Here is a 25,805-nt window from a genome sequence, read left to right on the forward strand (position 1 = left end):
GGACGCTCTGTGTCCCATCGTGTGGACGCTCTGTCCCATCGTGTGGACGCTCGGTGTCCCATCGTGTGGACGCTCTGTGTCCCATCGTGTGGACGCTCTGTGTCCCATCGTGTGGACGCTCTATGTCCCATCGTGTGGACGCTCGGTGTCCCATCGTGTGGACGCTCGGTGTCCCATCGTGTGGACGCTCGGTGTCCCATCGTGTGGACGCTCGGTGTCCCATCGTGTGGACGCTCTGTGTCCCATCGTGTGGACGCTCTGTGTCCCATCGTGTGGACGCTCTGTCCCATCGTGTGGACGCTCGGTGTCCCATCGTGTGGACGCTCTGTGTCCCATCGTGTGGACGCTCGGTGTCCCATCGTGTGGACGCTCTGTGTCCCATCGTGTGGACGCTCGGTGTCCCATCGTGTGGACGCTCGGTGTCCCATCGTGTGGACGCTCTGTGTCCCATCGTGTGGACGCTCTGTGTCCCAGCGTGTGGACGCTCTGTCCCATCGTGTGGACGCTCGGTGTCCCATCGTGTGGACGCTCTGTGTCCCATCGTGTGGACGCTCGGTGTCCCATCGTGTGGACGCTCGGTGTCCCATCGTGTGGACGCTCGGTGTCCCATCGTGTGGACGCTCTGTGTCCCATCGTGTGGACGCTCTGTCCCATCGTGTGGACGCTCGGTGTCCCATCGTGTGGACGCTCGGTGTCCCATCGTGTGGACGCTCTGTGTCCCATCGTGTGGACGCTCTGTCCCATCGTGTGGACGCTCTGTCCCATCGTGTGGACGCTCTGTCCCCCATCGTGTGGACGCTCTGTCCCCCATCGTGTGGACGCTCTGTCCCCCATCGTGTGGACGCTCTGTCCCCCATCGTGTGGACGCTCTGTCCCCCATCGTGTGGACGCTCTGTGTCCCATCGTGTGGATGCTCTGTCCCATCGTGTGGACGCTCTGTCCCATCGTGTGGACGCTCTGTCCCATCGTGTGGACGCTCTGTCCCATCGTGTGGATGCTCTGTCCCATCGTGTGGACGCTCTGTCCCATCGTGTGGACGCTCTGTCCCATGGTGTGGACGCTCTGTGTCCCATCGTGTGGACGCTCTGTCCCATGGTGTGGACGCTCTGTCTGACGTCACGTTTCTCTTTGTTTGCAGAGGAAAAAGAGTGCTGTGAGTTACCTGAACAGCCCTCTGCACCAGGGGACCAGGAAGAGAGGTCTGTACCGCCCGTGGACAGTAGAACCAGTAGAACCAGCAGAACCAGTAGAACCAGTAGAACCCAGACTAATCTGACGCTCGGCGTTAACCACCTGCTCTGAAGCTCCTCCCTCTTCCTGTTTCCTGTTTCCTGTTTCCTCTCGCTTCAGTCGGGTTTCTCGGCAGATTCACTCTTGTTGGTGGAGCTCAGGGACTCATTAAATCAGCAGTTTGGCTTCGCTGATAGAACACCGGGGCGAGGGGGGGGGGGGGGTCTAGTGGTGGGATGGGCTCAGGTGGGGGGAGGGGTTTGTCCATGCAGCTCCCGTAAACTTCGAGCTCATCAGTGTTAATTCTGACATGAAATTTTCATTTGATTTTAGTCTTAGTCACTCACCAAAGACTTGATTTAGTTAAAGTCACGTTTTAGTTTTTTAGTTTCGTTTGGTTTTAGTTAAAATTTAGTTTGTGGAAATTAGTTTTAGTTTTAGTCTTCATTTTAGTCTGGATGAAATTTGACAGTTTTGTTGTACTGTAGTAAAGATAGATAGATAGATAGATAGATAGATAGATATACCCCTTTCCCACTGCAGCTAGCGGGTCGACCCGTGTCTGCGACCTGCTATCGCCTTTTCAGACTCCTTTCCCACCGCCTGCAGACCCGCGTCTCACCTCCTGCTGGCGAGCCGCGTCGCTGCGTTTTCTCGCACTGATAGAGTCCCACGTTGATGACATCATCAGCGCAACGGAGCACAACGAAAGTAAACAATGCAGCGGAAAACAGTCCCTGTTACCTGTAGACGAATCTCCTCCTCCCCACGGGTCAGGGGAAGCTCTCTGGTCTCGCTGTCTTGCTACTGCTGGGTCATGTTGACGAAGGAAATCTCACGCTGTGTCCAGAAACAACAACTAGGACGCTAACGTAGCCGCGCTGCGTCGACATCATCATGTAAGTTCCCGGATGTGTCCCTCCCACTGAAAGCCGGGAGAAAGCTGACCCGGGAATTTACCGGGTCGATTGCAGGATGAACGACCCGGGTCGAAATCCTGGGTCAAACCTTTTCCCACTGCCACGACTTAGCGGGTTTAAACGGGTTTTTTGGCCAGTGGGAAAGGGGTAATAGATAGATAGCTTTATTGTTCCAGTGGGAAATTTGTCCTGGGCAGAGTTCACAGTGCTACATCAACATACATATAAAAACAACACAACATAAAACCACAGCAGCTGAAGTGCAGAAGGATACATGTCTCGGTTGTAAAAACTCCACTGTAAGCATGTTTAATTATGTTTAGATATTTAAATTTAGAATGTATCATATAACTCTTGTATCATAAATATGAATATCTAAGGCTTGTTAGAAAAAATTTAAATTTCTGTAACTTCTTACTACAAATGACAGCCTGCAAGTAAAAAGCTCCAATCATAACGACCAGCAGGTGGCGGTAATGTAACCAACGGGATGCAAGCTGCAGTAAAACATCACAGAAGAAGAGAAGCACAAAAACAATCACAGCACTGAGTGACAGTGCTGCGGTGCTGCGTCTCTGTACCGGAGCCGGACCGGAGCCGGTGAGCCGGTGAGCCCGGCGTCCGGAGCCGGACCGGAGCCGGACCGGAGCCGGACCGGAGCCGGTGAGCCCGGCGTCCGGAGCCGGACCGGAGCCGGACCGGAGCCGGACCGGAGCCGGTGAGCCCGGCGTCCGGAGCCGGACCGGAGCCGGTGAGCCCGGCGTCCAGAGCCGGACCGGAGCCGGTGAGCCCGGCGTCCGGAGCCGGACCGGAGCCGGACCGGAGCCGGTGAGCCCGGCGTCCGGAGCCGGACCGGAGCTGGTGAGCCCGGCGTGAGGTTGGTTGTAACCCCGCTTGTCCGGCGGCCAGCGGCAGCTTTTTCGTCACATTTTTACTCGTCAGTTCATGATGTTCAGAGATTTTGTTTTCGTTTTTGTTATCATTACTTATTAAATTTACGTTCTCGTCACAAATTAGTCACAGAATAAAGAGTCGTCAACGAATAGTTTTCGTTTAAGTTTTAGCTGACAAAATGAACACTGGAGCTGATCAGAACCACCTCCTTCCCGTGATCCCGCCCGCCTGCGAGCGTCAGTCTGCCTGGAAAAGCTCCGTCTTTAACTCTGCTAGTGTCTCTGGGAGCTGCTGCAATGCACTCTGGGAAGTGTAGGACTTCCTGCTCCTGTGTGCGTGCGTGTGTGTGTGCAGCAATCTGACAGGTTTGTACTCGGCTTCAGTGTCCTGCACTAACACTGCTATCTGTGCTTCTGACTCCTCCTCTTCCTCCTCTTCCTCCTCTTCCTCCCTCACCGCCTCCCCCTCCCCCCAACTCACGCTAGCCAACGAAGACTCCCTTTCCAAGGTATGTCATACGGACTGTTTGTGTTTTGTTTTCTCCCCCCTCTCCATCTTTTCTTCTTTTTTTTGTTTTTTTTTTTTGTTTTTGTTTTTTTTTTGTTTTTTTTTTTCCTTTTTCTTTGTGTTTCCGTCTTTGTCGTCTGTCTCATTTCACCCAGGTCGCCCACCCAAATACAGCAGCGTCCCGGAGCTGGGCAGCCTCACCCCGAACTCCCCCTCCAGCCCCGTCCACCCCCTCCCCATGCCCAGCCCCAGCTCTGGGGATGTAAGTAACCATGGGGGAGACGGACAGTTCAGGGGGGCGGACACCTCCGTCACACTCAGCCCTATTGCCCCGTAGCTCCGTCAGCCATTCACACACTCGCCCATCAGTCTGTGTCCATGTGACGATCATCAGCCATCGGTTTGGTTTGTTTTGTTTTTTTTTCCTTTTACTTTTTGTTTCAGTCTTACAAAGCGAACAGTTTCCCGTCCAGCTGCAGCCGTCAGCCAGTCAGAGGCTCCCAGCAGTATCCAGACGTCTGAAACTCCCACAACAGTTTCCCTCGCTTTTCTGACTGTTCATGAAGTCTGGTTTTCATGAGCTTTACTTCTAGAGCTGCATTAAATTATCAGTCAGTTTAAATGGATACTTGCCCTGAAATGTTTGGCCACCGGGCGGCGCCACCGCAGTGCGAGAGGCCAGGTCAGAGAGTGGAACTCCTCCCAGCTTGTTTTTGAACCATCCTGTAACTCCGACACTAACCGATCACCCGTCCAGACGCCGTGTGAGGAGCGGCTTGAGTCCGGTCCTCATTTAAAAACCTCCGGTCCCAGCACATGCTAACTCCAGGTGTCCGTAACGCCTCGGCGGAATTAACAGCATGTCGGTTAGCCAGCGGCTGTGAACCGAAGACCCCCCCCCCCCCCCCCCCCCACCCCCCACTCACCCCCCAACACACACACAAACACACACGGCGGGCGGGACACTGATGGCTGCAATTCTTCCTCGCAGGGAGACATCCATGAGGATTTCTGCACTGTGTGCAGGCGCAGTGGCCAGTTGCTCATGTGCGACACGTGTTCTCGTGTTTATCACCTGGACTGCCTGGATCCACCCCTGAAAACCATTCCTAAAGGCATGTGGATCTGTCCAAAATGTCAAGATCAGGTAACTGCAGCGGCCGGGAGCGAGGGGGGGGTGTGGGGGCCGCTGGGGGGCCCCGAGCCCTCCCTGTAGGACTGTTCAGCCCTTTGTAAGCACACACGATGCACACTGTTGTTTTGTTGTCTCATTCATTGTGTCGGCACAGATTAGCATCACACTTCATCCACCTCATTGCTTGTCCCCCCTGCGCCTCCCCCCCCCCTCCTCCAGGGGGCGGGGGCAGCCCCTCCCAGTCTTTTGGGGTCTCGACCTCTGTGAACACTGCCAGCTTCTCTCTGCAGATCCTGAAAAAAGAAGAAGCCATTCCCTGGCCCGGCACGCTGGCCATCGTCCACTCCTACATCGCCTACAAAGAAGGTGAGCGCACTGCTGTCCCACGACCCTGAACGCACCACGGCTGGACCGCGAGCACCCCAGTGACACGTCATGGCATGAACACCGCTACAGCCCCACGAACACACCGCTAATGCACCACAAACACACCGCTAATGCACCACGAACACACCGCTAATGCACCACGAACACACCGCTAACGCACCACAAACACACCGCTAATGCACCACAAACACACCGCTAATGCACCACGAACACACCGCTAACGCACCACAAACACACCGCTAACGCACCACAAACACACCGCTAATGCACCACAAACACACCGCTAATGCACCACAAACACACCGCTAACGCACCACAAACACACCGCTAACGCACCACAAACACACCGCTAATGCACCACAAACACCACTAATGCACCATGAACACAATGCTAATGCAACACGAACACACCGCTAACGCACCACGAACACAATGCTAACGCACCACGAACACACCGCTAATGCACCACAAACACACCGCTAACGCACCACAAACACACTGCTAATGCACCACAAACACACCACTAATGCACCACGAACACACCGCTAATGCACCACGAACACACCGCTAATGCACCACAAACACACCACTAATGCACCACGAACACACCGCTAATGCACCACGAACACACCGCTAATGCACCACAAACACACCGCTAATGCACCACAAACACACCACTAATGCACCACGAACACACCGCTAATGCACCACAAACACCACTAATGCACCATGAACACAATGCTAATGCACCATGAACACAATGCTAATGCAACACGAACACACCGCTAACGCACCACAAACACAATGCTAACGCACCACGAACACACCGCTAATGCACCATGAACACAATGCTAATGCAACACGAACACACCGCTAACGCACCACAAACACACCGCTAATGCACCACAAACACACCGCTAATGCACCACAAACACACCGCTAACGCACCACAAACACACCGCTAACGCACCACGAACACACCACTAATGCACCACAAACACACTGCTACAGCCGCACAAACACACCGCTAATGCACCACGAACACACCACTAATGCACCACGAACACACCGCTAACGCACCATGAACACACCGCTAACGCACCACGGACACACCACTAAAGGCCTCCACACACTACAGGATAATCGGGCCGAATTTTGCCCCGATCCTCTCCTCCCGATCGAGGCCGACAGGGTCCGATTGTCGGGAGTATGCAAATGAGTTCGGGTCCGATCTTCGTGTAGTGTTCGGTGTGTTCCGAGAAATTTTTTCCGGTCGGAGCCTCTCGGGAGGCGTCGGAAGGGGAGATCGGAGATAATGAACATGTTCAATATTTCCGATCGCAAATCCTGTGGTGTGTGGTGCGCTCCGAGAGGCGCCGATCAGCTCTGAGTAGAGCTGTCCACACCCTCGAAATAAAGCTCTCTGATTGGATGAACAGCTCCGTCTCACCAAGGTGCCGCTGATTTAAAAAAATCCCCCCGCAGCTGTCAGAGCTGGATGAATATATGTCTGTGAAATATATTCACTATATATGACAGTGAAACAGAAAAGCCAGAGCTCTAAACTCAGCCGTGCAGAAAGTGATGGTTAATCCTGTCGCTCCTGGATGAACTGGATTTCCTCCATTCAGACCCAAACTCCGATCTAATATCTACATCTCCGCCAGTCCTGCAATAATCCCAATGTTTTAATTAATCTCCGTTATTAACCATCACGGAAGAATGGGGGAAGAAAAAAATAATAATAAAAGAAAAAAAAACTTTCCACTGATTCCGTGCCCTCAGAGACAGAGCGGACTATAATGAAACTTTCCTAATCAACGTATTTTTACTCTGATTTAAACTATCAAATCTGTGGACATAAAGAATGATTTAAGATATTTGATGATTTAAAAAAGTAGCTTTTATTTGACACGGTCGCTAATAACTTTATTCTACTGCTGCACTCGGGACTCAAAAGTAAAAAAAAAACAAAAAAAACCACACAAACAGATTAGCTAATAAGCTGAATTATTATTAAATGTAAATTATAATAAAATGATCTGAAACTATGTTTCCCTCTTCTGTACTGGAACATTTAAATTTTCTAACAAGGTGCTGACAGTCCGTGCTCCGTGCGCACGGCGGGTGGGGGGGGGGGGTCTGCACTGAAGGAGCGATTCCAATGTGAATGAATGAACTGAGGGAACGAATGAGTTCTCCACTTATTATTGAAAGTGGAGATGAATGTAAAAACTGCAATGAAGGGAAACAGCACAAAGTCACGTCGGACGACGTGAGATTTGGAGGAGTGAGGAGCCGATTCTCGGCTGAAGAATCTGCTAGTGTGTGGTCTGCTCCGAAGTGACACCGCACACTAGACGATCAGGAGAGGAAGATCGGGTACGATCTGTCCTCTGCTGTTGTGTAGTGTGTGGTGTCTGAATCGGGGAAGATTGAAAAAATCCTGTAGTGTGTGGCCGGCTTAATGCACCATGAACACAATGCTAATGCAACACGAACACACCGCTAACGCACCACAAACACACCGCTAACGCACCACAAACACACCGCTAACGCACCACAAACACACCGCTAATGCAACACAAACACACCGCTAATGCACCACAAACACACCGCTAATGCACCACGAACACACCGCTAATGCACCACGAACACACCACTAATGCACCACGAACACACCGCTAATGCACCACGAACACACCGCTAACGCACCACGAACACACCGCTAATGCACCACGAACACACCACTAACGCACCACAAACACACCGCTAATGCACCACGAACACACCACTAACGCACCACAAACACACCGCTAACACACCACGGACACACCACTAATGCACCACGAACACACCGCTAATGCACCACGAACACACCGCTAACGCACCACGAACACACCGCTAATGCACCACGAACACACCACTAACGCACCACAAACACACCGCTAACACACCACGGACACACCACTAATGCACCACGAACACACCGCTAATGCACCACGAACACACCGCTAATGCACAACGAACACACCGCTAACGCACCACGAACACACCGCTAACACACCACGGACACACCACTAATGCACCATGAACACCGCTAAGTCCTGTTTACACCACAACGCTGCTCGGAGCCACTGAAAACGCAAATTTTGAAAACTGCTCCGAAAGCGGAAGTTTTTTTCTCTGTCGTCATGGGAACGGGGAAAACACAACAACGGCCGGTCCTGGTCCCGCCCTCCACCGCTGGAGTGAACCGTCGTTCTGCACATGCTCAGCGGGACGTTCCCCTCCAGGGTGTCATGACTGATTAGAGTCCAGCAGGGGGCAGAGTGAACACTCCACAAGCTTTACTCTGCAAATTTAAAACTGAACAAAGACGCTGGAACCGGTTTCAGACTGCAAAACGAAGGTATTGATCATGTGGCGTGGGAATGATTGATTTTGACGCTGCTGTTTTCCACCGTTTTCAGCGAAAGAGGAGGAGAAGCAGAAGCTGATGAAGTGGAGCTCTGAGCTGAAGCTGGAGCGAGAGCAGCTGGAGCAGAGAGTCAAGCAGCTCAGCAACTCCATAACGGTGAGGAGACGCGCAGCGGTCGCCGTCTGCCGGTCGGCGGCGGCAGGAAGTGACGTGGCTGTGCTTCCTGTCTCCTCTCAGAAATGCATGGAGACCAAAAACAGCATCCTGGCGCGGCAGAAGGAGATGCAGCTGTCCCTGGACAAGGTCAAGCACCTGATCCGCCTCATCCAGGCCTTCAACTTCAGCCAGGCCGTGCCAGCGCCGGACGCCGCGCACGTCCGGCCGCCGCCACCGCCGCCGCCCGTCGCCCAGCCGGCTGCGGACCCCGACCCGGCGGACAAACCCACGGCGGCCGGCGCCACCGGCGGAGACGGCGAGAAACAGGAGGAGCAGGGAGCGGCGGAGAGCGAGGAGACGGCGGGAGGAGGAGGCGACCCCACCGCCACGCCGACGGCAGATGGCAGCCCCGGCGCCGGAGGGGGGGGCGGGGGCGGCGAGGGGACCGGTCTGCAGCAGGTCGAGCCCGAGACTGAGGCGGCGCCGGCCAGCGGCGGCGATGGCGCTCCCGCCTCCCCGGCGGCCGTCGCCGAGGCCACCACCAACGGCACGGCCGAGTCCAGCTGCCCAGAGCTCAGCCCCGCCTCCAACGTCACCGACTCCATCGACTCCACGAGCAAGGCGGGCGGCGCCGGCCCCCCCGAGGCGGCGGCGGCGGAGCAGGAACAGGACGAGCTCGGCGACGGCAGCACCAACAACAGCAAAACCTCAGAACCCTCCCAGCATTCTTTGCCAGCTCTGCTCAGCAGTTTGGACGATGAGAAGTAACGGCGGCGCCGCCCGCCGCAGGAAGTCTCTCACACATACACAAACACACACACACACACGCACACACACACACACATACATTCATACACGCACACACATATATATATATTAAAAAAAAAAGACTCCGCTTGCACCGCACGGTGCCCTGAAGTTGCCAATCTGTATAAATGTTGTTTGTTTGCATCGTATTGTCAGACTGTGTCAATGGTAGATATTCAGCCCGCGTCACCAGGCTCTGGGAGGACGTAGGCTGCCCCCTACAGGACGGGGGGGCGTACGCACCAGTGTCATCATGCCAATTAGTGATCGACGTCATGGAGGGAACGCTCAAAGGGAGATTTTTCTTCATCATCACACCAGTGTGTGCCTGTTACCGTGGCCCCGGAGGGGTGGGGGTTTGGAAGGGGGGGTGGGGGGCGTTCACGAGGCTACGGACAGAACCGACAGTGTGGACCGAGCCGGTCCCCGAGGAAAGCAGCAGTGTTGTGATAGAAGAACCTGTTCAGTCTTTTGTCCCGGCCGTCTGTGGTCCTGCGACCCTTATCGACCCCACTGACCCCACTGACCCCCCTGACCCCGAGATCTCACCCCCTCCCCGCCCCACGACCCCAGACCGCTGACGGACCCCCCCCCCCCCCCGCCCCCCGACAGAGATAAAGCAGGAAGCCCGAAGGCCTCGTGGTGCGTTCAAGTACCGGGGTAAAGAATCCCACAGTTAATGATCAAATCCAATGTTACCTGACTAAACAGTCTCAAAAGTTTGACGTTTTCCTGGTTACCATGAACGCACCATCAGTGTGCCTCAGCGTATTAAAAAAAAAAAAAAAAACCTGGAAATGACCTAAAAGTAAATTGAAACCAGAAAACAAAGAAAAAAACTTTTTGAAAAGAAGCAAACGAGGAGAAAAAGGTAATGGGGAGAAGTGAAGAACGTTCAGAGGTTTACTGAAGAACGGGTAATCCCAAGAAGGTTCCAGATCAACCCGTTTCTGTAGCGAGACGACAGAAGTTCGGTTCGATTCCCGAAACCTGGACTTCGTGCAGACCGCCGACAGTCCACTGTCCCTCTGCTCCCGGTCCAGACCGACCTCCACGCTTCACTTCCTGCTCTGTTGGGGCGTCGGGTTCGACTTCGCGGACTCCTTCGGCCAGACTCGACTTTTCTCGACTCGTCTCCACTTTATTTTGAAAAGACGTTCCTGCCCTGCTGGTCTCAGACTTCCTGTCTGATTCAAACGGGGCGACGGGACCTTCGGACTCTCTCCTCCGGAGTTTTTGCCCCTGAACCTGGACGGCGCCGGCCGATCCGACAGAGACCCCCCCCCCCCCCCCTCCCCTCCTGAGCTCAGGCCGAGCGCGGCGCTCCGCAGGTACGAGGCCGAACAGGTGCGGTAGCCTCAAAGATGTTTTCAGTGGTGTCGGTCAAGTGTAGTGATTGAGTTTTCATTCGTGAGTCAAGTGTGTCAACTGTGAGCACTAAATGTGAAATTGCAATATTGCAATGTCAACACACACACACACACACAAACTATATCTGGGCTGTGTTTCTTTTTTTATGGGAAAAGATATTCAGGTCTTCCTAGTCTTCAGAATAAGTGCTTTCTGTTCCTGAACCTGCTGGACGGCATTTTCCACTCGAAGGAATCCTCTTTTTCCAAGTGATGTGCGTTTCCGTTGAATCCTGAACTGCCAAAACGATGTATCCAAATTCAGCAGGGACTCGTCCACTTACTGTATTCCAAGATCAAATCATTGGCGTTGTAAGATACACCATGCTCCCACTTCAAAGACCGGAAGCCCCCAGATTGATCAAACAATAACGTTACGGGAAGTTCCCCTTCCTCGCCTCGGAGGACCGGTGGTAGGAACCCGCTCCTCCGCCCGGATCTGGAAGGACGAAAACCACAAATCCTGAGATTAAAGCACAAGCTTGCTGCATTACAAAGAAGTGCTGAAGAGCTTTTTGTATGTTAATATGGAATTAAACAGAGTATGCATCTCTTTGTCGTGATGTGACTTATCCCCACATTGCCAATATTTTTCTAGCGGGAGGTTTTGGGACCTCCGTGTGGCGCCGAGGCGGGGGGTCCGGCTCACGGTCCGCCGCAGCCTCGCCAACCCCTCCATCTGCTCGCCGCCGCGTCTCTCTGCTGTCTGTCGCCGTCCGTCCGTCCGTCTCCTTTCGCTCGTCGTCCGGTGAATTAGTCGAGAGGTTCTTGTCGGTTCGGGCAATAAGGAACTCTGGGCCGTTGGATCGCGGCGCCTCTGGCAGCGCCGCATCATCGTCGCTCTCTTGTTCGCGGTATCGGTCGCTCAGATCAGAGTCGTCCGACGCGTTGACCTGTGACCTGTCGGAGGTCGCGACCTCGAGGATTCAGAGGCGTCGTAACTCCTGTGGTCAGACGGAAACCTCTCCGGCGAGTTCTTCCCTCTTTGGCTCCACGACGCTCAGTCGGCACGTCGGGGTTTCCGCTCAGCTCCCGACACCGAACGGCTCGAGCTCGAGATGTGAGCCAGTTGCCCTCGGGTCCCGGCCGCCGCCGGCCCGGTCGGCGCGGCGTTCCACAGCGATCCGAGCTGCTGCGGGTGTCGTTCTCCTTCATATCACGTGGACTCTTCATATCTGACGCCTGGTTTCTGACATCAGCTGTACAAACTGCCTTCATTCAGAGGATCCCAGAGACGGCGAGCGGCGGACCGCGGCGGCGCGTCGGACCGCGGCGGCACGTCACGTCAGACCGCGGTGACGGACGCCGGAGCGAGCCGAGGGCCAGAGGCGCAGCCGGTTGACAGAAAGCCGTGTGAAAGGTGTTGGCGGTTCGTTCCGGATATCGTGGGTCGTGTCTCGGTGTCTTCGGGGTGGATGTTGGTTCTGTCCTCGTGTCCGACCGCGTTCTCTCGCGATGGAGCCGTAGAACCGTCCGGTTCGGGTTCCAGGCTCCTCCCTTCTGTACAGTAGGTACCTCGAGTGCCTTTCTTCAAACAGCAGATAATATTTGTCTCTTGACTTGCACTGTGACTCGTAGAACCTTCCCCGCCCTCCAGACGAATCCCGGACCCCCCACCCCCAGCCGCCCCGCCCCGCCTGGAGCTCAAACCTGGTCCCTTCACCTCAGGCTGCCAGTAGTCAATGCAAGTCCAACCTCCACTTCATTCGGCACCATTTTCATCCACCAGAAAGTGTTTCCTGTTCATGGAGGAGTTGCCTTAAATGTGTTTTTTTTTCCTTTTTACATGAGTAACTTTTACTTTTTGTGGGAAACGACAGAAAAAACCCAGAATGGTTAAAGGTGCGAGCAGACGCCGGCGGAAGCCGTTCTTCTTGTCGTTGACGGCGACGGCGAGGTCGCGCTCGCCGTCGTTTCCTGATGCACTTTTCTTTCTCTTCTTCTTGATTTGACCAGTATTATCGTCAGAGTGGGAACCGGTCCCCGTCGGCCTCTCGTCCCGTCGTCGCCTCCGGTCGGCGGTTGTGCCGTTTAGGGTGGAGGCGCAGGCGGAGGCGCGGCGTTCGCTCCGTTGGGTCGCGTGAGCCAGAGCCCGAGCGCGTCTGGAACGATCAAACTTTTCCCGATCAGCTTCGTCCGTCCGCTGGCGAGGCGGAGCGCATGCCTTCTTATGCAAATTTTTATACCAGATTTGTCAAACCTTTTTTTTAATATGCATTTACTTTTGTTCTTTTTTTTTTACATTTTTATTATTTTTTATGTGAAACTTCAGTCACCTTTGGTTTTTCTTTGACCCTTCTGGCATCCTGATGCCAAACGTGTGCAGTTTGAGTCGCGTTGCGTTCGGCCGGTTCAGACCATGGATGTTCAAACGCTGCTGGAGGCTCAGTTTGAAAAAAATCACCTGATGAAGTTCACACTGCTGTGTGAAGAAAGGAGTATTGCAATACCGACAGTGGCCACCAGGGGCAGAAATATCGTACCTTTGTTTTTAAATGTATTTTTCCAAATTTCAAAGTTTCTGGACCAAAAGCAGGTTTGGTGTGGATATGTATTCGTCGTCATGGGAACATTAACGCACAGCTTCTGTTTGTTGACGTTGATGAAGAGTTTGATCGATTGATTGACTGTTTTGTAACATAAAGCTGCTGTGATCTCTGAAATGACCACCGGAGGGAAAAGAGCAGTCATGGCTGTGAAAAAAGCTCAACATCTTACCAAGTTTTTTGAACTTGAGCGAAAACCTCTCGTTCCTCTCAGCAGGGATTTGTATTCAGACGACTTTTCTTGAAATAATAAAGTTTTTATTTAAGATAAGTGGGGAAAAAAAGTTACAATTCTTTAATTAAAGAAAAGTCATCTTCAAACAAGATCCTTTATCTGGATGAAATATACTTTATTAGGGTTTGAGTTAGTTTCAATCAAAACAAGTTAAAACACTGAATAAGATTGTGAGTTTTTGCAGCTTTTCCATTGGCTTTGTTTCCAGTAGAATTTCATATTTAACGGTGGCGTTTGTCACGCTCGCCCGTTCTCCCCGTGGTTTTTCATCTGGTTGCTTGTTGCTGCGATTCCCTCTGCAGCCACCAGAGGGCGTCGTCCTTTTCACAGAAGTGGATCTCTGTCCAGCCATGGTCTGAGCGGAGGGCCGCTAACGCGGCACGCTAACGGGACGTGCTAACGCAGCATGCTAACGGCGCGGGGTGGGGGGACGGGCCTCCAACAAGTCTTAGAAATTTTAAAAATTGTTCTTAATTTCAGTGATTCTATCCAAAGAACGCCGCTGCTGCTGGACGCCTCCCGCGTCGCCGCCGCGCATCATATCACCCAGACGCTAATCTCTTGCATTTACCGCGTTAGCATCGCGCGTCGTTAACCGAGAGAAGGATAAAATTAAAGTTGGTTCCTGTAAAGCGTTTAGGCTCCGACTCAAGGGTACGTTTCTTCTTCTGTTGTAAAAAAAACTAAAAAAAAAACAACTTTTTTTTTCTTCTTTTGTTAAAAACCAAGCGATCAAGTCATGATTGTGGCCTTCTAAGTATTCTGTGGATACATGACGTCGACTCCCGTTCACCGGTTCACCCGCTCATCCCGCGTCCGGACCCGACCGTAACCCGAACACCTGCAGCTTCTTACCTCATCCACAGCTGATTCCATTGGGGGTGTGTTGAGTGCAAAAAAATAGAAAAAAAAAAACAAGAAAAAAGAAACTTAAAAAATAATAATAGGAGAAGTCTTTTTTTATCTTCCATTTGGTGAGATGCATTGTAGCGATATGAATAAAGAAAAAGTTCACCTGGTGTGCTGAATAATGTGTAAATTGGTAATTACACAATCTGAATATTTGTATAATTGTTTGTATTTTTTCATAATGATTTTGGAAAGGAATGTGTTTATTTTTTTGACTTCTGTTCCAGATGTGTCTTCTGTTGGCCTGACATTGTGACTGGTCTGGTGGGATTCTTACCTCTGTATTGAGCCTCTTCTGTGATGAATTCTTTGTATGCAGTGTTTAGGAAATACTGTAGGGGAACATGGGGAGGAGTTGATATTAGGAGCATTTGATCAATTTGTATTTATTTATTTTATCATTTTGTTAATAAATCGTGAAAAGCAGCCGCGCCTCCTCGCCGTGTCGTTCATCCTGCAGAGGCAAACAGGAAGGAGTTTAAACTCCAAACGGAGGATGTGCGTTCAGAGTTCGAACCTGGAAAAGTTTGGGCTTCATATTTTGTGTTGAAAAGATGGTCTTTTTTGATTAATCACATTATTTCCTTTAATCACAATTAATCAGGCTTTGAATTGGATTATTTGATCAGTGTTTTTTTTCAGCCCATGGAAGCTGAATTTAAAGTCATTGTTGAAGTTTCAGAATGGAGACTTCCTGCAGCGGCTGATTTTGGATTTTCTTTCAAAATAAAGTGCCATACAGACCAACTTAACACCATGTCCATGTTAAAAATACAGTTTTCAAAATGATAGAAGACCGACGCCTAACTATGTGATTAATCACAATTTAAAAAAATGTATCTTTAGTCATCCAGTAATTAATCATGATTAATGATTAACTCTGACAGCCCACATTGAAAGTTTCGGAAAAGTCGTGAAAATGCGAAAAAGCCAGTTACTTTGCGTTTATTCTGACAGAGGATCAGATCAGCTGTGAAAAGCAGACAAAGAGCCAAAGTGACAGAAAACACCAAGCATTTCCAACATGTGACGCTTGATCGCCACAGCATCTGACCAGTCAACAATAAATTCACAGCAGACCACTCATATTTTTTTAAGGAGAACTTAGTTGTATCTTAAAAAAGAAGAGCCGCTGAAAAGTTGTGCTGAAAAAAAAAGTCTCCAGAAAGAAGTCCGAGCTGGAGTCGAACCCGCGACATTCAGAACCTCGTCTGACCCGCCCAGCGGCCAGAAGTTAACAGGTTTAGGCTAAACTGTTGGAATCTAAGAAACAAATTCAATCCAAGTCTATCGGAAAGCCAGTAAAATAAAACATTTCTCAATTCTTTTTGTCTCCTTCTTGTCGTCCCTTCTGCCTTTCATACCCTTCTTCATCCCCCTCCCCCTCCTTCTACCTACGGACAGCAGAGTGGCGCAGCGGAAGCGTGCTGGGCCCATAACCCAGAGGTCGATGGATCGAAACCATCCTCTGCTAACTTTTTCACCCTTCGCAGATTTAACGATTTTTGCTTTCATTCTTTTTCCGTTCAATTTCATATTCACTGTAAATTTATCGTTTAAAAAGCGAGAGGCTGAATGTATTTCTCATAAAAACCGTTTCTTCTGTATTCACGGCCCTGTAATGTGATACCGATTACAACAAACGGCCACAAAATGAAATAAATCAACATCGATTCGACAGAAACAGTTTCGCAGCAAAGCAGAAGCGGATAACGCACATGTATAACAGTTAGAGAGTATCTTAATGACTTAATGTGAATAAAACGTCAATATAAAAGAAGCGTCAATTCGCTGAGAACACACACACACACACACACACACACACACACACACACACACACACACTGAACAAATTGCAATTTTCGAAAAATATGTTTTTTAAGGCAATAAACACGTGTCAGAAAATAAAACACCCTGACATAATTTTATAAAAATCAGCCCGAATGATGGCACTTGGAGGCCTCAATATTTTCTCATTCGACAGACACCGTGAAAAGTGTGAAAGCCGCTGGATTAGATTTGGAATTTATGGAGGAGATTAGAGATTAACTCCTGGAAGAGGTGTGATGATGACGCGCTCAGGCGGTGTTCACATTTTCGAGGTTCAGTGAAAGCAGCAGGGCTGGAGACTTTACGTCGATCTACGTATTTTACGTCAATCTACGCACTTTACGTCGAGCCTGCGTATGGCCCCTCTCTGAAGTTTTCTTCAACTTTACGTGTATCTGCGCGCTTTTGCTCGATGCGACCCGTTTCTATCCCGTTTCCAACCCGTCCGAACCGGATACTCTGCGGCCAGATGAAGTAAGATGCTGACCCGGAGCAGCGCAGACCTCCTCGGTTCTCCTCGGACTCTTTTCCGTCCGGACTTTGTGGTTCTGCTGGTCCTTCTGGGCTCTCTCGTCCCGGTTCGTGGAGCGGAGGAGGTGAGCCCGGAGCGGTGCCTGGTGTGGGGTCCGGGTCTGAACCCGGACGCGGTGGTTCCGGTCCGGTTCTTCTTCATCCAGGCTGTCGGTCCAGAAGGACAGAACCTGACTTCATCTCCAGGTACCCGACCCGGTTCTGATTAGGATCCACCTCAGAACCAGGAAATGAGTCATTCTCCTCAGAGCTTTTTACTTTTGTATTATTAAAATTGGGATTTTTTTTTTTGTTTTAATACTATTCCAGCTAAACATGAACTTTGCCAGTTTCATTCATATTATCTGTAAAAGACTGAACCTGATCCATAACCTGATCTGACCAGAACCGATCGGACCTCCGTCACAGCCTTCAATAACTTCGGGTTGCACAAAGTTTTCAAGGAAAAAACGGTACATTTCGTTGCATTTTGGGAGTGTGTTTACACAAAAAGCCATCACAGACACACCTTTTCTGAAATGCTGCTACTGCGCATGCGCACCACTGAGGGGCCAGGAGCTGTTATGCACATGCTCAGTAGATGCTGAAGCCTGTTGTTGCTGCAGCGGTCCAGCATGCTAGCTACGCCGTTTTCATCCAAATGTTGTTGTGTAAAGGAGAAACTTTTCTGAAACGCAGGTGGAAAAAGCATTTCAATTAGAAATGGTGGGTTGTTGTTAGGTTCGTGTGAAGCCACGCCCCTGACTCTGAAGCCACGCCCCTGACTGAAAGCACTGAAAAACCTTCAGTCCAGTGAGTCCACATGGGTCATCACTGAGAGGACGTTTCCATGGCAACCAGTTTTTCAAACAAAGATGAAAATGCATCATCATTATTATTATTATTGATCCATTCTGTGCTGATAATCAGATGTTCTCATGGCCTGTCAGGATTTCTGTGAAGTCTTTTAGCTCCTCATCCTCTCTGGTTCCTCTGGTTCCTGGTTAAAGTCCCCTCAGCTCCAGGACTCAGTCCAGCGGACCAAACTGCTGTCTTCCTGTTCTTCCTGTTCTCTTCAGGTAAAGACACCTTCACAGTGAAGATCAGTTCTCTGGATCCCGGCGAGCACGTCCGGATCCACGTCCCCCCTCCTCTGGACCGGGGAGACGGCTCCTTCCTGATGAGGTACCGGCTCTACGGCTCGGTCCGGAAGGGCCTGAAGGTGTCCGTCCTGCTGGGAGACGCCGCCGTGGCCCGGTCCCCGTACACCCTGCAAGGTCCGGTCACTCAGGGTCCCGGTTTACCTTCCTGCTGAGTCTAAACAATGCTAAGCATGTAGCCACCAGCTAATACTAAGAATGTAGCCAAAAGCTAATGCTAAACATCTAGTCAATAGCTAATGCCAGACATGAAGTCATCAGCTAATGCTAAACATGTAGCCACCAGCTAAAGCTAAACATGTAGCCAATAGCTAATGCTAAACATATAGCCACCAGCTAAAGCTAAACATGTAGCCACCAGCTAAAGCTAAACATGTAGCCACCCAGCAGCTAACAATAAACATGTCTCAGGGTAAACGATGCTTATCAGCCTCAGGGATGCTAGCTCTATTAGCCTGAGCGATGCTAGCTTTAAAACTGTGCGGCTGTGATTCTTTCCTCATGAGTAAAACGATCCCGGCGCTCGTTCCAGGTCCGGTTTACCACGAGTACTGCGACTGTCCGGAGCCCGACGCGTCCCGCTGGACCGCCGCCATGCGGTGCCCCCCCGAGGAGCCCCAGGTCCTGTCCGACTTCCAGTCCTTCCCCTCCATCAACCTGGAGAACCTGAGGCGGGAGGTTCCTCAGAGGTTCTCCAGCCGGGGCGGACTGATCCACTACGCCATCGTCCAGAACCGAGTGTTCCGCCGCACGCTGGGCAGATACACCGACTTCAAGATGTTCTCCGACGAGATGCTGCTGTCCCTGACCAGGAAGGTACGGACTGGGAGGGGGAGGGGCGAGGGCCGGGTCCCGCATCGGGCTCACAGTGTGTGTGTGTGTGTGTGTGTGTGTGTGTGTGTGTGTGTGTGTGTGCGTGTGTGTGTGTGTGTGTGCGTGTGCGTGTGCGCATACAGGTGCGCGTCCCGGACGTGGAGTTCTTCCTGAACGTGGGCGACTGGCCGCTGGAGACGAGGCTCTCGGGGGCGGCGCCCATCCTCTCGTGGTGTGGCTCCACGGAGACCCGGGACATCGTCCTGCCCACGTACGAGGTGACGCACTCCACGCTGGAGACGCTCCGAGGAGTCACCAACGACCTGCTGTCGGTGCAGGGACACACAGGTGACCCCTGACCCCTGACCCTTGACTCCAGTTCCACTGATTGATCATATCTTAGATCCACATGACCTTTTATCATGATTGATGTGAAAAGAGTAGATTACAGTAAATTTATACACCTTTTATTTTGAATTATAACGAGACCAAACAGAATCTCCCATCATGTCGTTCATGAACGTTAAAATGAAAACCAGATTAAACAAAGAGTAATGAATTTAAAGTGAAGTCATTGAACCACTGAGCTGTTTCTGTCTCTGCTTGCCGTCCAGGACCGCCGTGGCGGAACAAGACGGAGCGGGCGTTCTTCCGGGGGCGGGACAGCCGGGAGGAGCGGCTGCAGCTGGCGTCCCTGTCCAGGAAGCACCCCGAGCTGCTGGACGCCGCCATCACCGGCTGGTTCTTCTTCAGGGAGCGCGAGAAGGACGTGGGCCGGGCGCCGCTGGTCGGCTTCTTTGACTTCTTCAAGGTGAGCGCGGCGGGTGTGATTCCCGGCAGGGCCACCAGGGGGCGACGGCCTCAGCGGTTTTCTTCTTGTAATCTGACACCTGACTGGCGTTGCAGTTCAAGTACCAGGTGAACGTGGACGGCACGGTGGCGGCGTACCGGTTCCCCTACCTGCTGCTGGGCAGCAGCCTGGTCCTCAAGCAGGACTCGCAGTACTACGAGTTCTTCTACCGGAGCCTGGAGCCCTGGACGCACTTCGTCCCCGTCAAGAGGGATCTGTCCGACCTGCTGGACAAGATCCGCTGGGCCAAGGACAACGACGGGCGGGCGGAGGAGGTGTCCCGGGCGGGCCGGGCGGCGGCCCGGGACCTGCTGCAGCCCACCCGGCTCTACTGCTACTACCTGGCGGTCCTGCAGGCCTACGCCCAGCGGCAGCAGGGCCGGCCCTCCGCCCGGGACATGGACGAGGTCCCACAGCCCCGGGACCACACTGCCCAGTGCCTCTGTGAGCACGGGGGACAGGAGGGACACGGGGGACACGAGGGACAGGGGACAGCCAGGGACGAACTGTGAGGGACGGACTGTGAAGGACTGACTGTGGGGGGACAGACTGAAGGACTGACTGTGGGGGGACAGAGTCTTCCGAAGGAACATAGCACAGAAAGTGAGTCAAGCTCTGGAGAACAGTGAAGACATTTTTAATCCGTCTCATTAAGTCTCATCTCAGTTTTGGAAAAAAAAAGTCAAGCTGATTTTGGACATAAACTTACTGAGTTCAGAACCGGGTACTCGATTTATTCTGGTCTTTATTTTGTGACGTTTTAAATCAGTAGAAAAAAACTGTGATCTGGTGGCTACAGGTTAGCATTAGCAGTGCTAGCTAGCTGCGCTCAGGCTAGCATGCTATCATTTACTCTCAGACTTATTTTTTACACCAGGTCTGAGAAAAAACAGCCACTGCTAGCTGCTAGCTACTAGCTACTAGCTGCCTGCCGCTAGCTGCTAGCTGCTAGCTAGCCACACTCGAGGCAGGTTGACAATAAACTCAAACATCTGCGTCATCTCACTGGATTCAGGACGTTTCTGGAAGATGTTGAGTCTGAATCCACACTGCTACATGCTACATGCTACATGCTAACGTCCGGAGCAGTGAGAGGAGTGAAGAGTTACTGACGACCTGAAATGATTTCCTGAAGGTTCATGAACCACAAACGGTTTTAAATGGTAAACTTCCTGACTTTTTGTGTTACGTTCAATCCTTCGTTTTTCCTGGAAACATTCTTCTGATATTAAAAAAAAAAAAAAGTCTGTGGTTGAATTGCAAAGTTTACAGCTGAAGGTGGAGATGGCCGTTTTTATTTTGAAGGTGAAACTGTGACAGTGAATTTAAAAAGCATTTGGAGCTCAGCAGACTCTGACCTCCCCGTTCTGATGGATGTTGCTGATGTTTGGACTTTGGATGTGCCTTCACTCCGCTCAGGCTCAAACACGCTGTTACAATCCAGAAGCCCAACATCACATTCCTCATTTTTATGTCTGTTTTTAAATAAAAATAAATGATATTTTTAACTCTTTTTTTTTCCCCAGAGATTTATTATTATTATTGTTGAACCGACACAAAGAGGCGGCAGATCTAGTTAAAGTTAGGTCCCACAGAGGGAGGAAGATGCTCTATGATGTGGATGATTAAGACTGGATGGACTTCAGTGGGTTCAACATGTGGTTCCGTTCTGCAACGCAGTCCTTCCTCATGTTCTTACAAACAGTCAGACTCTCTGCAGACGTGAACTTTATTCCGTTACTTCACATTAAACGCTGAAGCGTTATTCATCACATCGCCGGTGAAAGACTTTTTAAGACATTTTATGAGAACGATGACGATAAAGCTGCATCTCATCACATCAGATCCTGGAAATGTTTTTAGCAAACGTCTCGGGCAGAACGGCATTAGCATCGAACCGTCGTCATGCAGTTAGCGCTCGGTTCAGCAGAAGCTTGAACTTCAGTGAACGTGATGAGTTTCATGAAATCAGTCAGAGAAGCCAGATTTCGGCAGTAAATCTGATCGGAGCACCAAGACTCGGTAAAATGAGGACCGAGTGACGTCTGGGCTGCAGACTCTGAGTCCGGCGGCCCGGTTCCTCAGGACGGGCGGAACCCCGGCGGCGTCTCAGCTGAATTTGACCATGAGGGTGAGGGGGTCGTCCTTCTTCTTGGTCACGATGGCCTGCATCATCCCCGACGGCGTGTGAAGGTACCGGGAACCCTTGAAGAAGTTCTCGATCAGAGTCCTGTCGATCTTGCTGCACTTTCCGACGGCCGCCTCGAAGTTGTTGCTGAGGACGCCGTAGACGTTCTCCCGGTCGTTCTTCCTCCCGAAGAACAGGAAGAGGGCGTAGCAGTCCTTCCCCACCGAGGAGCAGAAGTCCACCAGCCGCTCCTGGACGCTCCGGTGTCCCCCCTCCAGCCGGGCCATCTGGACCGACTCGCTGCGGGAGTCCGAGGACGGCGCCTCCGTCGGCTCCGCCTCCTTCCTGCGCGGCAGGTGCAGGACCTGCACGGCGATCTGGACCTTGGGGGTCTTGGTGGGCTTCTCCAGGAGGGCCCAGACCCAGTCGGCCCCCAGCAGGACGCGCTGCTCGGGGGTCATGGCCGTGCAGCTGAAGGCGTCCGCCATGTTGAGGCTGACGCTCCGGGAGATGTAGGTCATCAGGAAGATCTGCTCAAACAGAACCAGAACCCAGACCAGCAGGTGAACTCAGACTCTGAAGACACTCTGAAATCCCACGTCTCACTCTCTGGAGAACATGGATGGATGGATGGATGGATGATGGATGTTCATGGATGTTGATAAATGGATGGTTGATGATGGATGGATTATTAATGTATGATGCTTGGATGATGGAGAGATGACAGATGATAGATGGATCATGGATGGATGGATGAATGATGATGGACAGATGGATGGATGATGATGGAGTGATGGATGGATGAATGATGGAGTGATGGATGGACGATGGATGGAAGATTAATGGATGGATGGATGAACGATGGATGGATGATGGATGGCCGATGCTCACACAGCTCTCTGTTTCAGAACATTCTGGTTCTCTGGAGACAGATCTGTTTTTTACAGCGTTGTGTTTGATGTTGGAGATAAGAACCCACAGAGGAACATTTCTAGATTACCCATAATGCAACCATCAAGCTTCTCTGAGACTGTGTGGATGTTATTTAAAGGTTCTCTGTGGATATGGTTGCTGTTTTTGAAAGGTTCTCGGAGCAGAGGGTACCTGGGTGAGCGTCTCGGGACTCGGGTGGAACTTGTCCTCCGGGTCCTGGAACCCCAGGTACTCCTGGGTCCTGCTGGAGGCGGCGGAGACGCAGTCGCTGAACAGGGGGATGAAGTCGCCGGGCTTGACCGCCGGAGGTCTCCTCAGGGTGGAGAAGATGCTGGGGTGGAGGGACTGGAGGGGCGGGTTGAAGCTGGGCTGCCGGGACGAGGCGCGTCTGAAGGAGGACAGGAAGCCGGGGGCCTTGAAGGGGCTGGAGGGGGGCTGGCTGAACTTCAGGCCCATGGCGGACCGCAGGTCAGAGGGACGTCTCCCGGATGCACTGAAGCAAGACGGGTTCAGAACAGAAAGACGCCTGAAGACCTCCAGAGGACATCTGGAACCCAGCATATGGGAGCGTGGACACTCACCAGGACGGTTCTGGAAGGTTCTTCAGGCGCTTCGGGTCCGCGTCCCGCCCCCTGCTCCTGCCGACATACACAATATGCGCGTCTGAGGCGAAGTCCCGATGCGTTCAGGACTGCAGTCCGGACGAGGACGGCGGCGGCGTTGGCGTCGGAACGTTGAGGCGAGTCAACAGAAGACTCATCTTACCAGTTCAGCAGCAGCCCGAGGACGGCGAGGCCCGAAGGGTTTGATCAGCAACCTGCTCGCTCAGCGCCGGGCGTGTTAGATTAGCGTCCCGCCGTCAGGGCGCGGCTCCGCCTTCTCAGAGTTCAGGGAACGTCTGTTCGCAGAACTCTCTCCAGCCGGGCAGCAGAGGTTACTGGTGATCCGCTCAGGTTTTAGCGTGTTAGCATGTAGCTCATCACACAGCTGCTAGCTCGTCTATATCCAGTAGGAGTCGCAATACAATAATGTGATGACTTTCAGAAAAGGGGCGGAGTCATTCACAGTCAAGTCCTTCTGTGGAATCATGCATTTTCACTTTTCACGTTGTGGTGTAAATGACGCACTGTCACGTTGTTGTGGTGTAAACGATGCGTTGTCACGTTGGTAAAAGATGCATTGTCACATTGTGGTGTAAACAATGTGTTGTCACTTTAAACATTGTTGCTAAACAATAACAATGTGTTTTCTCGTTGTGGTGTAAACGACGCGTTGCCTCATTGTTGGTAAAAGATGTGTTCTCATGTTGTTGTGGTGTAAACGATGCGTTGTCACGTTGGTAAAATATGCGTTTACACGTTGTGGCGTAAACGGCGCCTCAGTCCGTCTCCTCCGGACCGCTCGTGTCTCCACTTCCTGTCCGGGTGGGCGGACGTCTCAGACCTTGTTTCCATCGGTGACTCGTTCAGTGGGATCAGTTCAACAGAACATTAATGCTGCTCTCTCACCATTTCATTCGCTTTTATTCAGTCACACTACAAAAAGTAACTTTACGTTCACTTCTACTGCTGAACTGCTCAGTCGAGAAAATGTTCCTGAACGTTACGAGAGGCGGAGAGAAGACAGCCGATGAATCTCTTTAGCACCACAAACAGCAGGTCGTCAGGCGCTCCACAGGTTTAATTACGTGGAGGTTTTCAGACTTGTGAACTCGCTTCTCATCTGGAATCTGCTGAAACGTCTCAGTGAAGACAAACACCTGAGGACACGCCCACTTCACCACTTCACCAAACGAAGCACCAGGAAGGTTCTCAGGGCAGTTCTAGAACATGTCTTGCAGGTTCCGGGCGGTACATACGGAGCACAGCTCGTTAAAGCGGCGCTGAGCGGACACACGAGGACAGGCGTTAAAAAAACAACTGAATTCACCGTCAAATAAGTTCATTATTGCAGTTGAGAGCAGAAGTCCTCTGTGAGTCTCTGCAGGTTTCAGCGAAAACAGGAGCGCAGTGTGGGGGCGGGGCTTCAGGTGTGGGGGCGGGGCTTCAGGTGTGAGGGCGGGGCTTCAGGTGTGAGGGTCCATTTGAAGGTTCAAAGACTCCAGGTGCAAGGGGCAGGGCTTCAGGTGTGCGAATGGGGTTTCAGGTGGATATACTTTTTGTGTGAAGGCGGAGCTTCGGGTGTGTGGGCGGAGCCATCATTTGTGTGGGTGAGTCTTCAGTTATGAGGGTGGGGCTACAGGTGTGTGGGCGGGGCAAGAGGAAAATACACTTCAGGGGTCAGGGCAGGCCTTCAGGTGTGTGGGCGGGGCTTCAGGTGTGTGGGCGGGGCTTCAGGTGTGTGGGCAGGGCTTCAAGAGTTGGGGAAGGCCATCAATTGTAAAGGCGGGACTTCAGGTGTTGGGGAAGGCCTTGAGGTGTGTGGGCGGGGCTGGAGGTGTGTGGGCGGGGCTGGAGGTGTGTGGGCGGGGCTGGAGGTGTGTGGGCGGAGCTGGAGGTGTGTGAGGCAGGTTTCTGAGGCGAGGCGCGTCGTTAGTGAGGCAGCGTTCTTCAGACCAGCGCCGTCTGGGGCCGCAGCTCGCTCCACAGCTCGCTCCGCAGCTCGTCCCGGCCGAGCATGTACTGAGGGCAAAGCATCATGGGAGTAGCAGGGTTAGAAAGCTCAGGGAGTTTCAGATGAGATCAGAATATATGTTTCCGTTCAGTTCTCTAAAAACATGTAAAACTTTAAAACGTCAACTCGCAGACTTGAATGATGTAAACGAGGTTCGTCTTATTTGAAGTCTTCACAGAAATCTGATCCCACGTGAAGCGAAGCAGAGTTACAGCAGGAAAAGCAACGTCTGGACAAACAGCTGCTTCTGCAGTCAGCAGGATCGTCTCAGTATTCTTTTTTAGAAGATTTGTGATTTTCTCCACTTTTGAGAGATTCATCCTTCACATAAACCTCCATCCATGCTCTCAGCAAACTGATTCATTTATTGGGTCATTTGGTTTTCTCTCATCACGTCGCTGGATTCTACGTC

General features: G+C 51.9%; 4 protein-coding genes and 1 non-coding gene across 6 annotated transcripts in view; 3 read left to right on the forward strand and 2 right to left on the reverse strand.

Annotated features, from left to right (window-relative positions):
• The window catches only part of phf21ab (PHD finger protein 21Ab), a 32,993-nt gene extending 18,014 nt beyond the window's left edge, over positions 1–14,979 (forward strand). For both annotated transcript variants that reach the window (XM_030096232.1, XM_030096233.1), the window contains 6 exons: positions 1,139–1,199; positions 3,707–3,813; positions 4,543–4,698; positions 4,977–5,052; positions 8,547–8,650; positions 8,732–14,979. In XM_030096232.1, coding sequence (XP_029952092.1) covers positions 1,139–1,199; positions 3,707–3,813; positions 4,543–4,698; positions 4,977–5,052; positions 8,547–8,650; positions 8,732–9,418 — 1,191 coding nt within the window. In that variant the 3' untranslated portion in view covers positions 9,419–14,979. The remainder of the gene's footprint in view (positions 1–1,138; positions 1,200–3,706; positions 3,814–4,542; positions 4,699–4,976; positions 5,053–8,546; positions 8,651–8,731) is intronic.
• A 979-nt stretch (positions 14,980–15,958) lies between these two features.
• Positions 15,959–16,030, forward strand: trnam-cau (transfer RNA methionine (anticodon CAU)). Its single transcript has one exon. It is a non-coding gene; the product is annotated as a tRNA-Met (tRNA).
• A 707-nt stretch (positions 16,031–16,737) lies between these two features.
• Positions 16,738–21,026, forward strand: poglut3 (protein O-glucosyltransferase 3). Its single transcript, XM_030096241.1, has 6 exons — positions 16,738–17,103; positions 17,976–18,173; positions 18,589–18,872; positions 19,013–19,217; positions 19,484–19,680; positions 19,776–21,026. The coding sequence occupies exons 1-6, from the start codon at positions 16,866–16,868 to the stop codon at positions 20,229–20,231; spliced, it is 1,578 nt and encodes a 525-aa protein (XP_029952101.1). The 5' UTR covers positions 16,738–16,865; the 3' UTR covers positions 20,232–21,026.
• Positions 21,027–21,493: 467 nt separating this feature from the next.
• On the reverse strand, positions 21,494–23,412 carry rep15 (RAB15 effector protein). Its single transcript, XM_030096287.1, has 3 exons — positions 23,362–23,412; positions 22,952–23,273; positions 21,494–22,377 (listed from the first exon to the last, which is right to left on the reverse strand). The coding sequence occupies exons 2-3, from the start codon at positions 23,234–23,236 to the stop codon at positions 21,829–21,831; spliced, it is 834 nt and encodes a 277-aa protein (XP_029952147.1). The 5' UTR covers positions 23,237–23,273; positions 23,362–23,412; the 3' UTR covers positions 21,494–21,828.
• A 1,776-nt stretch (positions 23,413–25,188) lies between these two features.
• ppfibp2b (PPFIA binding protein 2b) overlaps positions 25,189–25,805 on the reverse strand; it is a 156,716-nt gene continuing 156,099 nt past the window's right edge. Inside the window, exon 29 of the mRNA XM_030096218.1 lies at positions 25,189–25,401. Coding sequence (XP_029952078.1) covers positions 25,330–25,401 — 72 coding nt within the window. The 3' untranslated portion in view covers positions 25,189–25,329. The remainder of the gene's footprint in view (positions 25,402–25,805) is intronic.

The sequence above is a fragment of the Salarias fasciatus genome, chromosome 7 (genome assembly GCF_902148845.1).
Source record: "Salarias fasciatus chromosome 7, fSalaFa1.1, whole genome shotgun sequence".
NCBI lineage: Eukaryota > Metazoa > Chordata > Actinopteri > Blenniiformes > Blenniidae > Salarias > Salarias fasciatus.

Coding starts and splice junctions, on each gene's coding strand:
- poglut3 (XM_030096241.1), top strand. CDS start 16,866: ATGCTGACCCGGAGCAGCGCAGACCTCCTCGGTTCTCCTCGGACTCTT. Junction 17,104..17,975: donor GAACCTGACTTCATCTCCAG/GTACCCGACCCG, acceptor TGTTCTCTTCAG/GTAAAGACACCTTCACAGTG. Junction 18,174..18,588: donor GTCCCCGTACACCCTGCAAG/GTCCGGTCACTC, acceptor CGCTCGTTCCAG/GTCCGGTTTACCACGAGTAC.
- rep15 (XM_030096287.1), bottom strand. CDS start 23,236: ATGGGCCTGAAGTTCAGCCAGCCCCCCTCCAGCCCCTTCAAGGCCCCC. Junction 22,378..22,951: donor GTCCCGAGACGCTCACCCAG/GTACCCTCTGCT, acceptor CTGTTTGAGCAG/ATCTTCCTGATGACCTACAT.